Consider the following 22,936-nt stretch of genomic DNA (forward strand, 5'->3'; position numbering starts at 1 on the left):
AAAAGAGGAAATAATAATATGAATTATGAACTTTTACTCCTAATAAAGGATTCACGGTTTAGGAATCCGCACATTATGAAATGCATGCACACATAAGATATAATACTTCAATTCATTTTTCATTTGGTAGGATTGAGAATTCTAAACTGCATGTTTATTTATTTGGTTCATTTGGACTTCTAAACTAGAATTGGACTTGTAGTTGAGAATTCTAAACTACAGAGGTCGAACCGAGCCATCCGTTTGATCGATTTCCGCTCTGAATTTCTTGAAGAAGCCTGTCCTCCGGATCAGGAGTGCCAGCACAGCTATTAACGCTAAACGAATCCATATGGACGTCAGGGACAGGAGCTTCACCTTCCAGTATTTGACACACCTGCTGTATACTCAGCCTCCTGTCCTCCTCAGAAAACGTATAATGGTTAGGCAACGTCCCAGCAGAACGGCCATTAATCCTAAACGAATCCATATGGACGTCAGGGAGAGGCGCTTCACCTTCAAGTATTTGACACACCTGTTGTATCCCCGGCCTTAACGTCGGTTCCGTATTGGAGCACAATAATCCCACTTTCAACACCTTATCCATTTCGCTCTCCTCGTATTCATTTCCCAGCTTCGGATCTGCCGCTTCTATAAGACTCGCATGGCCGTACATCTCCCACACCCAGTCCACCAAAAACAGCCGTTCAACGCCCAAGCTTAGGTCCACGGCTTTCCTCCCGCACGCCACTTCCAACAAAAAAACACCAAAGCTGAACATATCCGAGCTCGGAGTGGCCTTTGCCGTCTTTATGAGCTCCGGCGCTATGTACCCCACCGTTCCCACCAATTGAGTTGTTCCAGGGTTCTCGCTGTGTTCATACAGCCGGGCGAGCCCGAAGTCCCCCAGCCTCCCGTTCAGCTCCGAATCCAGCAGCACGTTACTGGACTTGATGTCTCTGTGGATGACCTTCTTTTGCCAACCTTCGTGTAGATATGCCAGGCCCGCCGCAACGCCCTTCAAGATAGCGTATCGCCGCGGCCATGACAAGATGGTCATCGGGTTGCCGAATAGGAGTTTATCGAGGCTGCGGTTTGGCATGTAGTCGTAAACGATGAATAGCTGTTTCTGCTTCCTGCACCACCCGAGGAGAGGAACCAGGTTCCTATGCTGCAGGCGTCCCATCGTCGAGATCTCTGCGACGAAACCCTTCATTCCCTCGTTTAACTCCTTCGTTATACATTTCACCGCCACTTCCAGGCCGCTTCGCGGGAGAACGCTCCTGTAAACTCTGCCGAAACCCCCCGCGCCCAAAATGTTTTCATCCCAGAATCAGTTTGTGGCGGTGTCGAGCTCCTTGTAACTGAATCTATGTGGCCAGAACTCATGCTCCCATTCTTCTATTATTTCTCTGTTCTTGTATTTTATGAAAAACACGGCCGCAACTATCAGCAAGAAGAGAACCAGAGCGGCCACTGTAACGCCGGCTATCCATCCCCGACTGGGACGCTTGGAATACATTTTAGCAAACGAAGGGAGACGCAAGATATCTAGGGGGTGCGCCATGCCTTCCGTGTTAAAGCTCCACGCGAGAATAAAATGGTCCTCGGCCAAAGTCCCCGTGGCCGCTGAAAAGCCAACGAACATCTTCTCTTGCAGAACGCTCTGCAGATCGATTTTCTGAGATATAAGCGGCGTCTGCGGTCTGGGCAAGCCGGCCAACGTTATGGTAACGTTGATCTGGCTTTGCAAATGGTCGTAATCGATCCAGGCCTGTATGTTGCGTCCGCTCTTGAGGCTGATTCTATGGAACTTCTGCGCGCCATTCCAATAGCCGGCAGTCTCGGTCTGCACTGAGATGAGGCTGTTAATGTTCACCCCCACGTGGTTGTCGTTGCGGTCATCCATATCCACACTTTGGACCGTATCGAACTCCACTGCGAGCAAGTGATTGTACTGTTGCCCGTTGCTAGTAATGTTGAGCAACCCCAGATACTCGGATGACAGACCGCTGCTAACAGTTGCGCGGGGCGTGATGACGAAGGTCAATCCGTGCCCCCCTTCGACAGAGGGGTGTTGCACCATGCAGAAAACGAAGGTAGTGCTGAAGGAGGAAAGCGTGTCGTTGCGTTTCATCGACACCGGAGTTGAATACAACGCCCTGCCGAGCACCCAACGCGTTTGATTTGTGAGGGCTAACACAGACTGAGAGGGGAAAAGTGAAGCACCCGCCTCCAAAATCAAGTTGCTTCCATTGAATCCGTCGAAGACAAAATTTGTAGGCAAAACTGGTATGACAAGGAAGAAGAAGGCTATAAGAGTAAGGCTGCTCACACAGCATGTCGGAAAAACAGGAGAGACACAAACTATTTTCCAAGAATCCATCTCTATTTTTTTTCTGTGTTCTTTACATATATTATGAGCTCGCCATATTTTTATATATACACTTTGGACACAATCAACACACAACGATATCAACAACGCAGGGAGAAAGTCGACCACACAATCTCTTTTATCAGTTCCGTCAAAGCAGGGACACACTCGCCATGTTATTCAAGCAGCCTGCGATAAGCAAAAGTCCGCCCCACGTTTTTGAAAATAATCCCCACATACTAACTTTCTAGAACCACATCATTGCGAATTCCGGAGACACCCTTGACAAGGGCGAGTTTAATTATTTGACCTAGACGAATTTTAATTATCTGACCTTGCTCATCATTTTCGTGGGACACTGGATACATTGTAAACAGTCAACCACGCAATGATATAAGCAATCGGGAAAGGAAAGTCGGCCAAAACTCATTTTCCTGAAGAAAGGCACCTCATTATAATCAGATTTAATTGAAGTAATGTCCAAGAGTAAGTTTGGTTTCATCCTATAATGATGAAAATAGCTTAATATCTTTCATTTATACCTATAAAAATAAAAACAAGTAATAATCTACACATATTTAATAAAAGAAAATACTTTTTAACATACCAACACACATTTAATAAAAAAATTGATTTTTTACCTAATAAGAAACTAAAAGAAAAATCATTTTACGAAAATAAAAATCCCGACAAGATAACATTGTACAGCTTTATGGATAGATGCATAGAGTCAATGTAGTCGCTAACACAGTGAGTTTGATGTGTAGGGTCTGAGATTGAAAGCCTTTATCAGACAGGGACAGCACGTAGAAAATGGAGGTAGTGATGAGGGAGGAATGTCATTGCTTTTCATCCGTACAAAAATCAAATACAACTCTTGACCAAGATTAAAACAAGTGAGAGTCGTGAGGACGAAAATGGGAAGAGGGTAAGTGAAGCACGCGACCGCAAGTTCGACTTAGTTCCAAGGAATCTACAGAAGACAAAAGTGGTAGGAAAAATCCGCTTGATAAAGAGAAGAAGCCTATGATTGTGAGGCTGCAGATGCATGGTCTTGGAAGAAAAACAAAAATGGTAGGCATAATCCGATATGATAAGGTTGAAGCATGGAATAATTGTGAGGTCACATATGCATGGTATAATTGTGAGGTTACAGATGCATGGTCATAGAAGACAAAGCAGAGAGACACAATTTATATACATATATATGTGTTTTTAATCTTAATTTTCTTTTTGCAATTGCCCCAAAAGTGACAGAAGTGGGTTATAAATTTTAAAAATGGAAAAATTTGTATTTTAATTTCCATAATCTAGTAAATAATAATAATTAAGAAATAACAATTGATATATTAAATTTAAGTTTTTTTAGTATATTTTTTAATCTTTATAGACTGTATTTTTGGTTTTAAATCTCTTCTCAATATTAGGATATAGCATATTAATGTTGAATTGAAGATGTTATCTTTTGACAATGTTTATTTACAACATCAAGTTGCCAAAAGATTTAATAAAGTTACTTGTGACCTGTATATATACAAACAATAACTTCATATGTCCATTTTAGCTACTTTCACCACCATATCAAAATCTAGATAAATCCTATTGCAAAGATAAGACTCATACCAAACTTCATACCAAACTCGCTATGTAAAAAATTTGCATATATAATGAATAACATGAAAATATATAAAATGGATTTTATTCATATTTGTTTTGGGAAACTTTTTCTAAAACATTAAAATAGAATATTTATTAATTTATTCTCTTTTAATCATTTAATGATTATATAAATTTGATTTTTTATTAAATTTTTGACTCTCTTATATATATATATATATAAAAAAACCGTTAATGTGAAATATAACTATATATATTCTCTTATATACATGTCTGATAAACAAACAAGTAATTAACAAGGATATATTGATCCATATCAATGTTTATGAAAGCCTTTACTATTGGATTATTTCCATTAATTTCTAGATTAACTGATACCACTACACTTCAAGTCAATTACTAGAAGTAATGGCAGATCTGTTTGATGGAGATTTCTATAATAGAAATCATCAACATTGTTTCTTGGCATTTCTATAATAATAAATTATCTTATCCTTCTCCATATTGGACCCACAATCATAGCGAGTATGGAGTAGATCTCACGTAAACAAGTAAATGTAAACATAATGTTTAACATTTAATATTTGAAAAATCAATCTAATTATTATTATGTATAAACACAATATAAATTTAAATATAAAGAAGTTTAGGAACACTAAAAAAAGAAATATTTAAAATATAAAGAGGTTTAGGAACACTAAAAAAAAGATATATTTAAAATATAAAAAGGTTTAGGAACACTAAAAAAAAGGTATGGTAAATAAATAAAGATATATATCTATATCTATATATATCTATATATATATATATATATATATATATATATATTAATTTTTATATTTACTCCAGGGGTATGGTAAATAAGTAAAAATATAAATAAACTTATATTACTCCATAAAAAGAGGTTTTATTTAGGTGAAGCCTATGGGCCAAATACCATATTTATAAAGAGGTATGGTAAATAAATAAATATAAAAGAGCTATGGTAAATAAATAAAAATATATCAAATAGGATTAGAAATCAACATCTAATTATATACCAAACGTGTGGACCAATGCCATGGGCCAGATTGTTATTAATACCATGCAAAAAATATTATTAACCCTAATATTAATATTAAAAGATTAAAATTATTACTATTATTAAATCTAATATTCATATATATATATATATATATATATTAACTTTAGATATATATGGGATGGAAGAACAAAGACATAGAGTGATAGAGGTGGAGAGATAGGGGGAGTGGCAAGGGAGAGATGAAGATAAAATGAAGGAGAGTGGAGAGGAGGAATTAAGAGAGAGAGAGAGAGAGAGAGAGAGAGAGGTAGAGAAGGGTAAGAGAGGGAGAGGGAGTGTTTCCAGGAAAACTAATGTCTTTTCGGTCTTCTAGCCCTCTAGGATTGACAGCTATCCTAGAAACAAACAATCAAAGCAATTTGGGATTTCCTCTATGTATGATAGATAAGAAAGAGGCAAGGGAACCAACCTGGATCTTTCGCTTGACTCCTTGCTTAATATCTCTCCCCCTCGACAGAGCTTGCAACTCCTCTCCTACTTATCCCACTTAGAGAATACCTGTAGAGACAAAGTAACAAAACACCATCAAAGCACCTTGATCTATTATATCATAAGCATTTCAGAATGAAAAATACAATGAACATACAATGGCATTCACAAATAACAACATTCACAAATACACGATTGTATGGAGGAAAGCTCAAAGAACTTTATTAAAATAGAAGAAAGAATTACAACCCAGCTGTCTAATCCAGCATCATCCTCCCAGCATCAAAGCCCTCTTCACCTCATGAAAAGCAAGATCACATAAACAATACAATGCCCTTTCTCCACCTCAAACTATCAGCACTTCCTTACAAATTACAAAATTCCAGCCTCAAGATCTCTCAAATGAGGGATCCATTTATAGATGTGTGTAAAGGTGTGAGTCATCTCTGGGATTTTGATTAGTGTCATTCCACTTGTTGTTTTTGGTTCCACTTAGAGATTTCTTGGTTCTCTTACTCATACCTGGGCGAATTTAGAGGGGCAAGTGTCATAAGAGAAGTTTCTAGAAGATTCCATGAGCATCCACTTAGCAAACTGTGTCGGACATTTCTCCAACCTCGCTCATCGCACTCTATAGAAGGCCTCTTCAGTATGCATCACACCTAGCTAGTGTAGGGGTCAGTATGCATTGCACCCTGACAGTGGAGCAGTCAGTATGGTCCTGTTTTGGCCAGTTCTGGATGGTTTTTCTAGTGGAACTTTTGGGGAATGATGTAATCAGTTGACCATGATCCTTTAGGTTATGAAACAACAATTTTAGGGTTTAAAGAGCCCTAGTTTATCGACATATAAGATTGGGGTTGAAATGCCCAAATATGTCTATAATAGTTGCCCCCCTAAAGCATGAAGTCATAAATATTTTGATGTCGGGTGAAATGATTTATCATGAGGATCCGAGGTTTTCAAAACTGGAAGGTGACCTATATAAGATACAACACAATACATCATCATCATAATATAATCTTCATGATCTAGTTGAGGTGGGAATTCCCATGCTCAACTTTATAAATTCATTTACATGTACATAGGATAGATAATCATCTACAATTGCAGACTAGTGATTCTTTAGAGTCATCATCCCTGGCTCGGATGACTATCTGTGCAGCTTCTATGTACGTTTGATGCCTTTATGTCCCTGAATATATCGCAGCCCATATGGATAAAACTAGATACGGGGTCTTCAAACTCGTTCAATCTTTCCCTGATGTACAAGTCGATCCATGTGAAGAGAGGTTTTGAAATCGAACACGGAAAGACATCACCTGATTACCAGCCAATAATGTAAGTTGTTAACAGACGCGAGAGGAATCACCAATAATGATAATGACCCTCAAGGTACTATAGTACAATTCACGTGGTGTGAATATATGATCTGATGTCGAACACCATGCAAAATCGTTCGGTCGAAGGCCATTGATGTCAACCTGTCACTGGAAATGAGAAACTTACCATTGAAGCATGCATGTTTCAAAGTACTAAAAGGGTTGTTCCTAAGTCAACTTCTTGGATAATGAGCTGATGTCGACAAGAGTGACCCATCGTAGGAGGGCCTTAATGTATCCCACATCAACGACACGAAACAAAGAAAATGATTTTCTAGAGGTGAAAATGATCTGACGACACAAGGTTCAAGAATGGCGGTCATGAAAAATGGAGGGTGAAGGTATTGCAGTGGATGAGGCATTAACTGGGTTGTGGTTTCTCAATTGAATGGCTTCTCTTGAACATATCGACGACACTGAGATGGATTGGTAGCGTTAACCCCAAAAGATGGATGGTGTGGAAGACCTATGGTGATATGACCGGTGAACGGAATAACCCAACTCGACTCAATCATGGTGATGGAGTGAAAGTGTCATGTTCAAGAGCGACCTGCTACCATAAAATTCTTCAAGTTTTCTTCCCTTTTTCCCCAGTCATTGCTGACCAATACCTCTTTATTTTTGTCAAGTTTGAGGAGGATAACATATACTTGTTCTATAATTTACCCTTCAGGCAAACCAGTCGCTATATTTTAGTGAGTCCAGCGACAATGAAATTCATTCTTGTCTAGGTGGACAAGTTTGTCGCTATTGTTTTAACGAGTTTAACGACAAAGAAAACTCAGTCCTTTTCATGTTTAGAGAGTTTGAAAACGATAAAAAGGAAACTCTAGCAGTTCTTTTTCATAGCATAATCCCTTAAGCTAGAAAAAGGATAAAATAATACAAAAGGGATGAATTTTCGATCACTTTAGCGAGCCGAAAAGACAAGCGCTCGAAATTTTTCGTGAGATAATCCCTCAAGTCTGAAAAAGATTAAAATATACAGGAGGGATGACACTTCCCATTACTTTAACGAGCTGGAAAGGCCAATAGCTTAACAATATTTTCATATTTAACGAGTCTGAAAAGAGTTTAAAAGAGACTCGTTTTTTGAGGAATGAGTGGTGTTTAGGGTAGCAACTAGTTCCGGGTAAGCTTGGAACTTCTCAAAACAAGCTGATTTGAAGAGGGTGGCTAACAGGACCACTCGTAGCAGCTATTCCTCAAAAAGGTAAACAATCAAGCGGAAGCGTATGATTGGCCAAAAGGATGGAGGTGATGGCAGGAACACAACCAAGGCTCAAAAGGCTGATAGCATGGCAATCACAAGGGTTATTTACCGAAGGCAGGTTCATTTTTTAATGAGCTTGAATTGTGGGGGAACTATGCTCAATGGTAGGTTTATTGTTTAACGAGCTTGAACCATCCAATAACTATGCTTCAGAGGTAGGTTTATTTTTTAACGAGCTTGAACCATGCGATATCATTGCTCAGGGGTAGGTTTATTTTTTAACGAGCTTGAACCATGTGATGACATTGCTCAGGGATAGGTTCATTTTTTAATGAGATTGAACCATACGATAACATATGCTCAGTTTTTAGTTTTCTTTTTATGTAACCTAGAAACGACCAAACTAAAAAGTTAAAAAAGCTAGAAAAACTAGAAAGCTAAGGAACTACTAAGGTTAGGTAGGATGGTTTCATCCACGGAGCAAACAAAACACTTCCTTTGCTTCGTCCACCAAATAGACAAAGGTGAATGGTGTGTCAGGCCAATCACCTAACCTAAAAATCTAAAAAGCTAAAAAGCTAAAAAAAAATGAAATTGGTCACTTTTAGTTTGCATAAAAAGGTTTACATGCCCCCAGGCATCGATAAAAGGAGAGTCTCCAGTAACCACATGGAAATCACTATGGTTAAGCATGATTCTTTTTGTCAGCGGTTAGACAAAATACTTCCTTGGATTTTTCCATCAAATAGACAAAGGTGAATGGTGTGAGATAACACTTCCAATCACATAACTTATAAGGAAACCTATCTTTTCAGCTAGGTTCGTTTGCCAAAGCAGACAAGGGTGTTACAGGGAAAAGTGTCTATGCAAAACTGCTAATCCCACTAAGGTGTGGTAGCTACCTTAGAAACAAACAAAGTAAAGCTACTTTCATTTTTCCTTTATGAAATATAGATGAGAGAAGAATAAAGGAGATCAACCTCTGTCTTGCGCTTGGTTCCTAGTTCGATTCCTCTCTCTTCTGATAGTCCTTTGCTACTTGCTTCCTTGTACGCCCAGCTTTACAGAGTACCTGTAGAATCAAAGTAGCATAACACTATACAAGAACATGGATCTATAATCATAAACAATCTAGGATCATATGTAAATTGATCATACAAATGCATAAAACATAAATGACACAAGCGTATGGAGGAAACCTTGAATAACTTTATTGATAATCAAGAAAGAGCCAAGAGAGTTACAACCAGTTGTTCTGACCCAGCATCATCCTCTCAGCAAGTAAGCCCTTCTTCACCTCATGCAAAGCTTAGATCACCCAACACTAAGATGTTAACTCAAGAAACCAACAACAATTCCTTACAAGATGCAAAATTCCAGCCTTTGGATCTCTGGGATGAGGGATCCATATATAGATATCTGTAAGGGAGATGAGTCAGCTTGTGATTTGATTAGTGTCTTCCCTCTGATAGTTCTTGCTTCCACTTGGATATTGATGATCTCTTACTCATCCTTGGTCGAATTCAGAGAGGCAAGTGTCACAGGAGAAGTTTCTGGAAGATTCCATGCTTCTCCACCTCGCGGATTGACACTGCCATTTGTCACTTCTCACCCATCGCACCCCATAGAAGGGCTTTTTAAAATGCAACGCACCCACAGAGTGTACTTAGGTGAGATGCAACACACTATGCCTATAGAGCAGGTGAAATGATCCTGTTTTGACCAGTTTTGAGTGGTTTTTCATGGAGAACTTATGGGAGAAGCTGTAATCAGTTGATCTTGTTCCTTTAGGGGTTAGAACAACACTTTTAGGGACTTAGGAGCCCTTGGTTTATGGACATTTTATGCTTGGGGTTGTAATGCCCAAAAATGTCTATAACAGTTGCCCCCTAAAGCATGAGGTCGTTAATCTTTTTTGATGTCGGGTGAAATGCTTTATCATGAGGATCCAAAGTTCTTTCAAGTTGGGAGGAGACCTGTAATAAGATACAATACAATACATTATCTTCATAATATTTTCATGATCTAGCTAAGGCGGGCATTCCCATGCTCAACTTTATAAATTCATTTTTATGTACATAGGATAGACAATCGTCTGAGTGTAGACTGATGATTCTGGTAGAGCCATCATCCCTTTGATTGGATGATTATCTGTGCAGCAATGATGTACATTTGATGTCTTTATTTCCCTGAATATATATCGCAGCCCGGATGGATGAAACTAGATACGGGGTCTTCAATCTCGTTCGATCTTCGTACAAGTCGATCCATGTGAGAGATGTTCTGGAGTCGAACATGGAAAGACATCGCCTGATTACCAGCCAATGATATAAGCTATTAACAGGCGCGAGAGGAATCACCGATAATGATAGTGACCCTCAAGGTACTGCAGTACAATTCACGTGGTGTGAATAAACGACTTGGCGTCTAACACCACGCAAAATCTTTCGGTCGAAGGCCATTAATGTAAACCTGTCACCGGAAGTGATAAACTTGCCATTGAGGCACGCAAGCTTCAAAGTACTGAAAGGGGTGTTCCTAGAACAACTTCTTGGATAATGAGCTGATGTCGACAAGAAGCGATCCGTCATAGGAGGGCCTTAATGAATCCCACATCAATGACACAGAACGGAGCAAATGATTTTAATGGAGTTGAAAACGATTTGGTGATATAAGATCCAGGGTGGCGGTCATGAAAGAATGGAGCGTAAATGTATTGTAGCGGGTGAGACACAGGTGAATTCTCTGAATGACTTCTCTTGAACATATCGGTGCCACTGACGTGATGGATCGGTAGCATTAACCCCAAATGTGGATGGTGTGATGGGACCATGGTGATGTGACCGGTGAATGAAACAACCCAACCCGACTTGGATGCGGAGTGAAAGTGTCATGTTCAAGAGCGACTTGCTACCAACAAAGTTTCTTCAAGTTTTCTTCCCAATTTTTCCCCAGTCATTGCTGACCAGTACCTCTTTATCTTTGTCAAGCTTGAGGAGGATAACATATGCTTGTTCTATAATTTTCCCTTCGGGCAAACCCATCGCTATGTTTTAACGAGCCTAATGATAGTGAAACTCGTTCTTGTCTACTATGGACAAGTTTGTCGCTATTAGGTTTTAACGAGTTTAACGACAAAGATAACTCAATCCTTTTCATTTTTAGAGAGTCTGAAAAGGGACGTAAAGGAAACTCCAAAATTCCTTTTTCGTCATCTAATCCCTTAAGTCCGAAAAGGTATAAAAAAATATAGAAGGGATGAATTTTCGATACTTTTAACGAGCCGAACAAAACAAGCGCTCGATCTTTTTGTGTAATAGTCCCTCAGGTCCAAAGAGATTAAAATCTAAAGGAGGGATAGCACTTCCGGTCCTTTTAACAAGCTGGAGAGGCCAATGGCTCGGCAATCTTTTCATATTTTATGAGTCAGTTGAAAAGATCTTAAAGGACACTCGTCTTTTGAGGGGAACGAATGATAAAATTGGGTAGCAGTTGATTCCAAGTAAGGGTTGGAATTTTCCAATCACGGCAGTGTTACAAGGATGGTTAGTGGGATCACCCTTCGCAGCTATTCCTCAAAAGGGGTAAAAAATCAAATGGAGGTTGAATGATCGGCCAATACAGAGTGGAGGTGATGATGAGAACACGACCAAGGCTTTAAAGGCTGAAGTACTACATTCACGATGGTTATTTACCGGGAAATAGTTCATTTTTTAATGAGCTTAAATGCGAGGAGAAACATTTGCTCATGACTTATGTTTAACTTTTAACGAGCTTGAACTATGTGCTAAAATTGCTCAATTAATCCAGTTGTAAAATAAGAATGTCTCATATATGAAAACGACAATTTTTAGAGTTTTTCCCCACATCCTTTCTTTATGCAAGTTAGTAAATGACCAATCCAAAAAACAAATAAATGATCACTCTTCGCTTGCTTGCGCGCCAAAAGGTTTGCATGCCCCCAGGTATAAAACAGAGTTTGAAGGTCACCTTTCAAATCTCCAACAAAACATTTGTTTTATCAGGAAAGGTCTACCTCTTTCAGGTTACCAAATATTGTTCTATTCACAGCGCAAACAAAACACTTCTTCGACGATGTCTATCGAAATAGACAAAGGTGAGACAATCCACTCACATAGCTTTGACGAGGGAATATTATTCCAGTCTAACCCTCTTTTCCAATCACGGATGGGAGTACAGACTAGTCATATATCTCTCGCGGAAACCTACCCTATACCCGAAGTTTTCCTGCCGAAGCAGACCAGGGTGCATGCCCCCTGGGTTTCAGTCATGTCCCCCGAATCATTCGCGCTAATCAGGTGGACAGAATGGGGATTGATGAGACATTCCTTGTGTGAAAAGACCATTCAGGGATGGTATATGACTATTTTCTATGTGTGATCTGGGAAATGAAAGTTGGCCTACGAGCTTGACCACTCTTCCTTCGTGCGGAAAACACATTACTCTAAAGAGTGATGAGACAATGGCTCCCATGCAATAAATATAGTCTCGTCGAAGGAGTAGATTATAATCCAGGGGTCCTTGGACTACCATTACGTTCATATGAATGGTTTTCCCTCTCAATGTTATGAACACATTGGGAAGGATCCCTAACGGTCTACTGGTTCCTTTGTCAAAGCCTGTTAGATTTCTCATCTCAAGCAAAAGCAATGGCGAACCAAGTGCTTTCCAAGCAGTCGAGGAAAGGATACTCACAGAAGCCCCTTCATCTATGATGGTACCATCCATAACCATTCTATATATTGGAGCAATAATTCGGAATGGTACACTAGCCGGTAAATGGGGTCTGCGTAGTTGATTCCAGTCGAAGGAAACAACTAGGTTGCTTGGAGGTGGGACCGAACAGACGGTCGGGTACAACTCTAACGAGCTTCCTTCCTGTGGTAAAGGAATGGGTAAATTGCCCCCATGTTCATCGGAGTCTGTGCTTATGAAAAGAATTTGGACGATGTCATCCTTATTCTCTTCTGTGACTGTATCATCTGAAGATGGAACCTCTGAAGGCAAGACTGGGTCAACTGCCACCTTGACCTTTTGAATTTCATCTGGTATGGGTTTAGATGGTTTATCTTCAATGATAGATGCTTCGGCCGACCACCTGGGCGGGTCAGCTGGATTTTCAACTAGTGACGGACTCGGCAAGAGTTTTTTATATCTAGGAGGAAGTCGTAACGGTGAAACCGGACGATCATCCAAAACTCTTTTAGCCTCGTCTAAGAAGGGACAACGGTGGACGGCATGATCGCCTTCGCATAGTTTACAAGGAAATCTATATTTTCCTTTTTGTCTCGGGGCTTCACTTTCACTAGTCGACGGTGTGCTTTCAACATGATCATTAAAGGTTGACGACGCTGGGTTGTGCAAACGAGGAGACCAGTCCCTTAAGATCCGAGGGATGCATGGACAATCTCTATGATAGTGGTCTCCTTTGCAAATGACACATGGCGATTTAGGCCTGGTCGGTGCAGTGTGTGGATTTTCACTAGACGATGCTTGGTTACCCCCTTTCACTTTTGGCTCCTTCTTCCTTTTCTCTTTCTTCTTCTTTTCCTTCTTCTTCTCAGATACTTGATTTTTGGCTTTACCAACCCCATCAAGGGAAGAGGAAGGAGGAGAGGAAGAATTGGAGGAAGTAGAGGGTTGGGGGGTAACTCTAGATTCGTCTAGGTGCTGACTTGATTGTTCAGGAATTGCGGTGTTCTGAACGACAGAGGTTGAGAAGAGCCATACGGGCAAGCCGATTGTCAATCCTAGAAGCGACAGTGTAGCCATATGGGGTGCACCAACATCTCCCCAAGAGGAGAAGGGACTAGGATTTCCTCCAAGGGGAATTCCTTGGTTGGTGGATTCCATTTTCTCAACCTAAGATCAACGTAGGAAAGGGTGATGATTATTCCGTTTAAAATAAATTTTAGACGTTTTGACACAACTTGTTTTTTCAATTTTTAAGAGTCGAGAAAAAACAAAATATGACTCTAGTCGCCTTCGATTTTTAATGAGCCTGAAGTGACAAGTGCCCAGATGAACCTTTTCCGTTAAGGAGTCTAAAAAGGAACGAAAGGGACTGCTCTGGAAATCTAGGTAGAGGGATTACCAAACCAATCGCAAAACTGCAGAATACTTTTTACGGTACGACAGTCAATCTTCCCGAATGCTGTGTTCAGTGCATTGCGATCAATAGGGCAGCAGACACGGCTTCCTATGGATAAAGGATTAAGCCTATTGTGGTCTCCCAAAATATACTCGACGGTACGTGGGAGCACAAGTCCGTACTGGCACTTATCGTCTCAAAGTGGAGGAATCACCCAACCATCAGTGAGGACAACAGTTACCAGGTTTTACGACGCTGGAATACATCTCTAGCCTAGACTTCTAGATGTTGTGCGTTAGGTTCCAAAGTGTTGTTAGATTCATTAAATTTATTTTATAGTTGATCTTGCTTAAGAAATTTGCCTTTCAGGTTCACCGCGTGATGTAGATGTACAATTCCTAAAATGCAATCTAAGATGATAAACAGTCTTTTATCTTCATTGTGCAATGAAAATCCTAGCTACTAAGGAAAGAGAGACAGTATTCTTTCACAAAGAGCAAAGAGCACACATTATATGCACTGTCCTAAATCAAACAAATCAAACAGCCTAAATGCAAATGCACATGCATGTATTTTTTTTCAGCCTTCTTAATATGTGAATGATAAAAAGAAAGCTAATGCGCAAATCTGAATTACTTTTCAAGCGACAATTACTAACAAGTTTCTTTTCAAAATAAAAAATGAAGATAATGATAACACTTTGCGATTTGGAAATGAATACTTGCTTTTGACACTAGAAAAACTACAAATCCAGATCAAATACAACAGTAACAGGGTAATCGACTATCAAGAGCAATCAGGCTCTCTTCTACGACTGAAAATGACACTTGCAACACTTTCAAAGCAAGAAACGACAGCACAATTACATTACTTTTTTGCAAAGGAGAACTGAAAATGACTCAACAAATACACAAAAACATTTACAGTTCTTTGCACAATGGAGGCGGAATAAAAGCAAGGGAAAGGGGTTTCAAACAGAGGTATACTGACTACAGGCAGCAAAATTCATGAATAGAACTGAAAAGAATGAACACAGAAACCAAAACTGAGGAAGAATGCCTAGTCTGATCAGCGCACCTGTAACACAGTGAACTTGAAATGCAGTGCACCTACTACTCTCGGGAAGTGCGCTGAATTTCAGATTCACAGAACAGAGACTGCGGTGGGCCAGAGATGAGACTTTGCTTGGGTTCCAGGTCACAGTTTGCAGTTCAGTTCAGGGATTTTGGCCGAGCAAGTGGTAATCAGTAAATCAACAATAGGGGTAGATCTAAGGAGGTTATTAGAGCCACCACAAGGGCAATTAGAGAGTTTGTAAATCAGTTGTTTAATTCATAAACAAAACCCGGAGATTGACTGAAGCGACATTTATCTACTTTGCATTCGCATAACAAACGCAGTTTGAAAGCTACATGGCTCGACTTCAGGCTCCGTCTGTAAGTTTATAAAATAAACAACAAGGTAGATAAACAAACAACCTAGTCGCTCCCTAGCAGAGTTGCCTTTTTGTTAAAGGGAAAAGTGTCTACGCAGAACTGCTAATCCCACTAAGGTGTGGTAGCTACCTTAGAAACAAAAAAAGTAAAGCTACTTTCATTTTTCCTTTATGAAATATAGATGAGAGAAGAATAAAGGAGACCAACCTCTGTCTTGCGCTTAGTTCCTAGTTCGATTCCTCTCTCTTCTGATAGTCCTTTGCTACTTGCTTCCTTGTACACCCAGCTTTACAGAGTACCTGTAGAATCAAAGTAGCATAACACTATACAAGAACATGGATCTATAATCATAAACAATCTAGGATCAGATATAAATTGATCATACAAATGCATAAAACATAAATGACACAAGAGTATGGAGGAAAACTTGAATAACTTTATTGATAATCAAGAAAGAGCCAAGAGAGTTACAACCAGTGGTTCTGACCCAGCATCATCCTCTCAGCAGGTAAACCCTTCTTCACCTCATGCAAAGCTTAGATCACCCAACACTAAGATGTTGCCTCAAGAAACCAACAACAATTCCTTACAAGATGCAAAATTCCAGCCTCTGGATCTCTGGGATGAGGGATCCATATATAGATATCTGTAAGGGAGATGAGTCAGCTTGTGATTTGATTAGTGTCTTCCCTCTGATAGTTCTTACTTCCACTTGGAGATTGATGATCTCTTACTCATCCTTGGTCGAATTCGGAGAGGCAAGTGTCACAGGAGAAGTTTCTGGAAGATTCCATGCTTCTCCACCTCGCGGATTAACACTGCCATTTGTCACTTCTCGCCCATCGCACCCCATAGAAGGACTTTTTGAAATGCAACGCACCCACAAAGTGTACTTAGGTGAGATGAAACGCACTTTGCCTATGGAGCAGGTGAAATGATCCTGTTTTGACCAGTTCTGAGTGGTTTTTCATAGAGAACTTCTGGGAGAAGCTGTAATCAGTTGACCTTGTTCCTTTAGGGGTTAGAACAACACTTTTAGGGACTTAGGAGCCCTTGGTTTATGGACATTTTATGCTTGGGGTTGTAGTTCCCAAAAATATCTATAACAAAGGGTGCATGCCCCCTAAGCTTCGTTACATTCAGCAGACTACTCGCGATAATTAGGTGGATGGAATGAAGGTTGAAGAGACATTCTCAACGCAAAAGGACCATTTAGGGATGATGTTTGACTTGAAGCTATGCTTGCATTAGGAAATGAAAGTTGGTAAACAGTGACAATTTTGCCTTCATGTGGGAAACACATCACTCAAAAGAGTGTTGAGACAATAGCTTCCATATTGTAAACATAGTCACGCCCAAGGAGTAGATTTTAATCTAACGGTCCTTGGACTACCATCACATTCAAGTGAATGGTTTTCCTTCTCAAAGTAATCGGTAACTTAGGAAGGATCCCTAACAGTCGACTGGTTCCTTTGTTAAAGCCTAACAAATTCTGAGTAACAGGCATAAGCGATGGCGAACCAAGCACTTTCCAAGCAGTTGAGGAAAGGATACTCATTGATGCCCCTTCATCTATGATAGTGCCAGACATGATCATTTTGTAAACTTGTACTATGATCCGGAATGGTACATTAGAAGGAAGGCAGGATCTTGCTAGCCGATTCCAATCGAAGGAAGTGACTAGACTACTTGGAGGGGGTACCGAATAAACGGTTGAAATAACCCCTTGAGTAGCGGGAACTGGGGGATTCTCTTCCTGTTGTGAAGGAATGGGTGGATTTCCCCCAAGTTCATCGGACTCTGAAGTAACAAAAAGAATTTGAACAGTATCGTTCTCACTCTCTTTGGGAATGGTATCATCTGAAGGTGGATCTTCTGAAGGTAAAACTAGGTCGACTGCCATCTCGACCTGTTGACTTTGGTTCAGTATGGACTTAGAAGATTCACTTTCAGTGATAGGTGCTTCGATCGATGGTTGAGTTATGCCAGTCAAATCTTCAACTAGTAAAGGTCTTGGGGAGAGTTTCCTGTATCCGGGTGGAAGTCACTGCGGTGAAGCAGGACGGTTATGCAAGACTCTTTTGGCTTCATCCAAAAAAGGACAACGGGGAAGGGTATGGTCCCCTTCACATAAGCTACATGGAATTTTGACTCTTCCTTTCTGTCCACTATTACTAGTTGATGGTGTGCTGTCAACATGATCACCAGAGGTTGATGACACCTGTTGGTCTGAACAGGAGGACCATTCTCTCAGGATCCAAGGAATGCACGGACATTCTCGATGAAAATGGTCTCCTTTGAAAATTATGCATGGATGTCTGGGTTTGGAAATTTCAGTGTGTGGATTTTCACCGAATGCTGCATGGTTGCCCCCTTGCTTAACTGACTTCTTCTTCTTCTCCTTCCCTTTCTTCTTCTTCTTAGTCACCTGGTTACTAGCATCGCTACTTTCACCAAGTGAAGAGGAAGGAGGGGAGGGAGAAACAAATGAAGAAGAAGGCGAAGGGTTAACTTCAGTATCAACTGGTTGCTGATTCAATTGCTGAGGAATCACGGTATTTTGAACGACTGAGGTTGAGAATAGCCATACTAGCAGGCCAATTGTGGTTCTCGGAAGGGACAATGTGGCCATATATGGAGCACCAATATTTCCCCAAGAAGAAAATGGACTAGGATTCCCCTCAAAAGGGATTCCTTGATTGGTGGAGTCCATTATCTCAACCTAAGATCAACGAAGGAACATGGATGTTATTCCGAATTTAATAAATTTTAATGACGATTTGACACAACTTTGCTTTTTCAATATTTAAGAATTGAGAAAAAGCTAAAGATGACTCTAGTCCCCTTCAATTTTTAATGAGCCTGAAGTGACAAGTGCTTAGATGGACCTTTTCTTTTAAGAAGCCGAAAAGGAACGAAAGTGACTACTTTGGAAATCTAGACAGAGAGATTACCAAACCAATCACAAAACTGCAATATACACCTTGGTGGTAAATTAAAGAGAAATTACCAAGGACTTATGTACGGCAGCCAATCTTATTCATATTTGTTTTGGAATTTTTTTTTCTAAAACATTAAAATAGAGTATTTATTAATTTATTCTCTTTTAATCATTTAATAATTATATAAATTTGATTTTTTTATTAAATTTTTGACTCATAGCCTTATTGTGAAATATAATTATATATATTCCCTTTATATACATATATGATAAACAAACAAGTAATTAACAAGGATATATTGCTATAAATTTTAATGAAAATATAAAGAGATCAAATTTTTGATAACACAATTTTTTTTTGTAATTACATTTTGTCAACTTTACATTAAAACCATATATCAACTTCACATTAAACATATAAAATTTCCAACCCTCTTTTATATTAAATTTTAAAATACACCGCAGCAGCCCAATACAATTAATAATCTAGTGTAGAGAAAAAAAAAGGTGAGAAAGTTGAGCTTTCATTTCATCATTTTCCCAAACGATGCTTTCCCACCAAACTGATTCTCCTCTCATTTGTTTTAAATTACATAGTTTCCCTATTCCTACTGGCAATTTCCTTAATAACGGACACCCCGTTATCGTCAATGTTTGAAGGTTGTGCAACGTTCCTTCATTCCATATATTTGAAGGCCCCGCTATACTCTCTAACATGGTTAGGTTGCGCAATGTCAATTCCCTCAGCATTGGAAAACTCCTACTACCAAAGTCCATTTCCTTCGACTCATCACAATTAGATATATCCACTTCCATTAAATTGGGCAGCTTCCCCATTGAAGATAGCAGTGTCTCAGCAAATCGGCAATTATATATCTTCAAGTCTTTAAGATTGGGCATTGTTCTTTCATTGCACACATTAGATGGTCCTGCGAGACTCTCCAACTCGTATAGGCGATACAAAGTCAACTGCTCTAGCGCTGGAAAGTTAGCATCTGCACTCCCAATCTCCATGGCCGGAAACTCCCTTAATTGGTGACATCTGTGCAAATATAAGACCTTCAAGTTTCGGAAATCACAAATACAATTCGGTAAAGACAAGCCTCGATAATCAAATAGGCTTAATTCCTCCAATTTCCACATGTGCTTCATGGTCTCCGGAAGAACATCCTCTGCGACACCGAAGTCATCATCATCATGCATGTAGTTTAATTCCAAAATCCTCATGTCCGACCAGGGACCCAGTCTGCCTACTTCAATTCCTGCCTTTACCGATGCCCGTAGCTCCACCAGATTTGAGAAATTTGTGAGATCCTTTGCTCTAACCGTACAACTTGATTGCAGGCACAATGTGTTCAATGAAGTGAGTTGAAAAATACCATCTGGAATTGTCACTAAGCTGCCACACCCTTCTAATTTGAGATGCTTAAGCCTTTTAAGCTCTCTTATTCCACTTGGCAATGAATGCAGGCTGCTACACCATTGAAGATTCAAAGTTTGAAGACGAGACAAATTGCATATGCTATCAGGCAAATCCCTCAAGTCGCGGCAGCCTCGCAAGCTAAGAAACTCAAGCTCTCCAAGTTGCCCCACTGATGATGGCAGCGAACTTATTTGACTGTGTGATAGTACAAGAACCCTGAGACACGGAAGGTTTAAAAGAAAGCCTTCGGGAACCTTTGACAAACTAATGTTCTCCATTAACCACAAACTCACAAGATTTGGGCAATTGAAATCCATTGGTAGATCACGAGCATCACTCCCAAAAATTGATATTCTTTTGCAGTCCTTAGTCTCTTCTTCAATAGGGAAACTCTGTACATGTGGACCTGCTGAAAATAACCAGTTCTCCTCCTTTTGGCCGATATATATTGCCGTGTCGCGAAGAACATCATGAACCTTTAAATATCCGGTCCTCCTAACTTCATAAGGATTGAACACTTCAAAATGCTCTACCAAACCCCTGCTTACCAGTACATCTATGTACTGACGCCCAATATCGATAAAGTAACTTGTCCCTGTAAGCAACCCTTCAGCGCGCCACATTACCACGAGCCACTCTACAGGAATGTGGTAGTCCTCAGGAAACACAGCACAGCATAGAAAACAAATCTTTAAATTAGGATCTGGCAAATCATTATAAGTCCATTTTAACTTTTGATACAGCTCTGCATCAATAGTCTCGTGAGTGATTGGAAAGGCGGGATCCGCATTTTTCATCATCATCAAAGCACGACTCCACTCATCATTCGTCTTTTTGGATCTCATCGCTGCAGCTACTACATTTATTGCCAACGGCAATCCGTTGCACTCATCGGCAATCTCTCTGGCTACTTCCTCCTCTATATTACTCCCAGTAACAACCCCATTCGTAAAAGCACTACTTGTAAATAACTCCCAGCCTTCCTCTCTGGACAAGGGATGTATGTTCACTGAGTACTCAAGCGCCCCCATTCTTGCAATGACATTTCTGTTGCGACTGGACATTATGATTTTGCTCGGATTATCATCGCCAAATCCGACGCCCACCTCTTCCTGTAGATCGATTGAACTCCAGAAGTCGTCCAATACGATCAGAAATTTCTTGTTACTCTTTCGGAGAGATGCATACAATCTCATCTTCCTTTCTTCAACATTAGAAGTTTCCTCCAGATTTAATCCCACTTCCTTAGCAATGGAAGCCTGCAATTCCTTAATCTGGAAGTTCTGAGAAACAGTAAACCAAAGAACGACATGAAAGATACCACTGACCTGCTTCTTGTAGGTGTTGTAGATGACTTTCAACAACGATGTCTTGCCAACTCCCCCCATGCCGTACACGCCAATCACGCGAGATTGGCAATGAGGGTCGGTGAGCCATGTCTGCAGCTGATCCTGAGCAGTTCGAATGCCGGACCCTTTGAAACCCGAGTCTGGCACAATTTGGAGCAGCAGGTCTGTCTGAGGTGCTGCAGTGGACACAAGCTGCGGAATCGAGGCATGTATTGAGCAGAACTTACTGAACTCTTCAATGAGGGCATCATATGCATCCTTCCAAGCTCTAACTTGCGTGGGGAGGTTGAGGTTCCAGAGGAGGCAACAACAACGCTGATACCACGCTCTCTGTCTATGTCGATTGGCCCGATTGATCAGATCTTCAGCCTCTCCAAGGGCTTTCTCCATCTTTGTTAACCATTTTTTCAATGGCTCCTCCAACATCTTCTGCTGAGCTTCAAACTGGTTGCGAATATTATTCAACATGTCCTGCACAGTGCTAAAGTCGGTTTCCAGAATTTCCCTGTTTCTCTCCAAACTTCTAACATCTTCCAACTTCTGGAAAATCGCAGCAAAAATGTTGCCTGTGACGTTGGTCGCCACTCCCCCAATAAAATTTCCTGCTATACCTGATAGAGGGACTGCCATAGCTGATACCAAAAGAATAACTAGCTGATACCAAAGGAAGAACCGGAATGGGAATTACTGGAAGGAAGGAAAGCGCTGAAAAAAATTGAAGGACGTGGAGCAAAGTTAATCCCCGTAAGTTTGACGTATTGTTATTTTATTTATTGTCATTTAATTGACTTTAATGAATATAAATAAAAAATGACAATAATTAAACTAGTCCATCCATTTTGATAGAGTTGCAAAAGTAATCCACGTCTACGGAATAAAATTTAGTGGTCATTAGTGGTAGCCCCTTCGCAATTCTCACAAAAGAGAGTTGGTTGTCATTTTTTCTTTGAAGTAGATGAGAAACGGATGGGTGTGGACAAACGACAACGAAATATATTACGGTCGATTTTGATAAGATTATCCATCTACTCGTTTAGGTTGACCAAAACTTAAATCTATTCATTTTTTTTTTTTTTTTTTCAAAAGGTGGAAAAACCTATCAAACTCAGTTTGTCAAACCAACAGTGAGGACAGCCATTTCTGGCTGCTATCCGCGAATGTCAGTTGACACATCACTGTTATCAAGGAAAACCACGCCACCTGAAATAACCCGCTGGTGGTCCGTAAGGGAGCAGGCTTTCACTCCTGCGAGATGCCTCTGGGTCTTGGGCCGTTAACCTGTTTCCTTACGTCCGAGGAAGACGAGCTCTTAGCCAAGCAGAAGCAGTTTTAGGGCATACTCCATTAATTTTTTTTAATTAAAATTATTTTGTTTTTTCTGAATTAAAAAATATTATTTTCTAATTAAATTTTTTAAATTTATAAAAATTTATATGATATTAAGTGTAATGTTTTTAAATAGACTCTAGAGAATGTGAAAGTGAATTGCATAATAGATATGTAGGACGAGGTAATTGTTGACTTATTTCCCTGTTTTAATTTCTAATAAATCATTATCTTTTTTTTAGCATGAAAAAAGCTATATTTGTATTAATTA

At 39.9% G+C, this 22,936-nt stretch overlaps 1 protein-coding gene and 2 pseudogenes across 1 annotated transcript; all 3 read right to left on the reverse strand.

Annotated features, from left to right (window-relative positions):
• Positions 1-211: 211 nt before the first annotated feature.
• LOC149161253 (L-type lectin-domain containing receptor kinase IV.4 pseudogene) lies at positions 212-1,195 on the reverse strand (annotated as a pseudogene).
• A 117-nt stretch (positions 1,196-1,312) lies between these two features.
• Positions 1,313-2,365, reverse strand: LOC149161254 (L-type lectin-domain containing receptor kinase V.9 pseudogene; annotated as a pseudogene).
• A 16,637-nt stretch (positions 2,366-19,002) lies between these two features.
• LOC149161255 (disease resistance protein RPS2-like) lies at positions 19,003-22,068 on the reverse strand. The gene has a single exon (XM_089435500.1). It carries the CDS (start codon positions 21,967-21,969, stop codon positions 19,054-19,056), a length of 2,916 nt encoding a protein of 971 aa, XP_089291626.1. The 5' UTR covers positions 21,970-22,068; the 3' UTR covers positions 19,003-19,053.
• Between the last annotated feature and the right edge of the window lie 868 nt (positions 22,069-22,936).

This window comes from Pinus tabuliformis, chromosome 5_2 (genome assembly GCF_031772625.1).
Source record: "Pinus tabuliformis cultivar Carrire ecotype Pingquan chromosome 5_2, CPIR1, whole genome shotgun sequence".
Taxonomy (NCBI): Eukaryota; Viridiplantae; Streptophyta; class Pinopsida; order Pinales; family Pinaceae; genus Pinus; species Pinus tabuliformis.

What these genes read in the sequence shown, in the direction of transcription:
- LOC149161255 (XM_089435500.1), bottom strand. Translation starts at nt 21,969, where the DNA reads ATGGCAGTCCCTCTATCAGGTATAGCAGGAAATTTTATTGGGGGAGTG.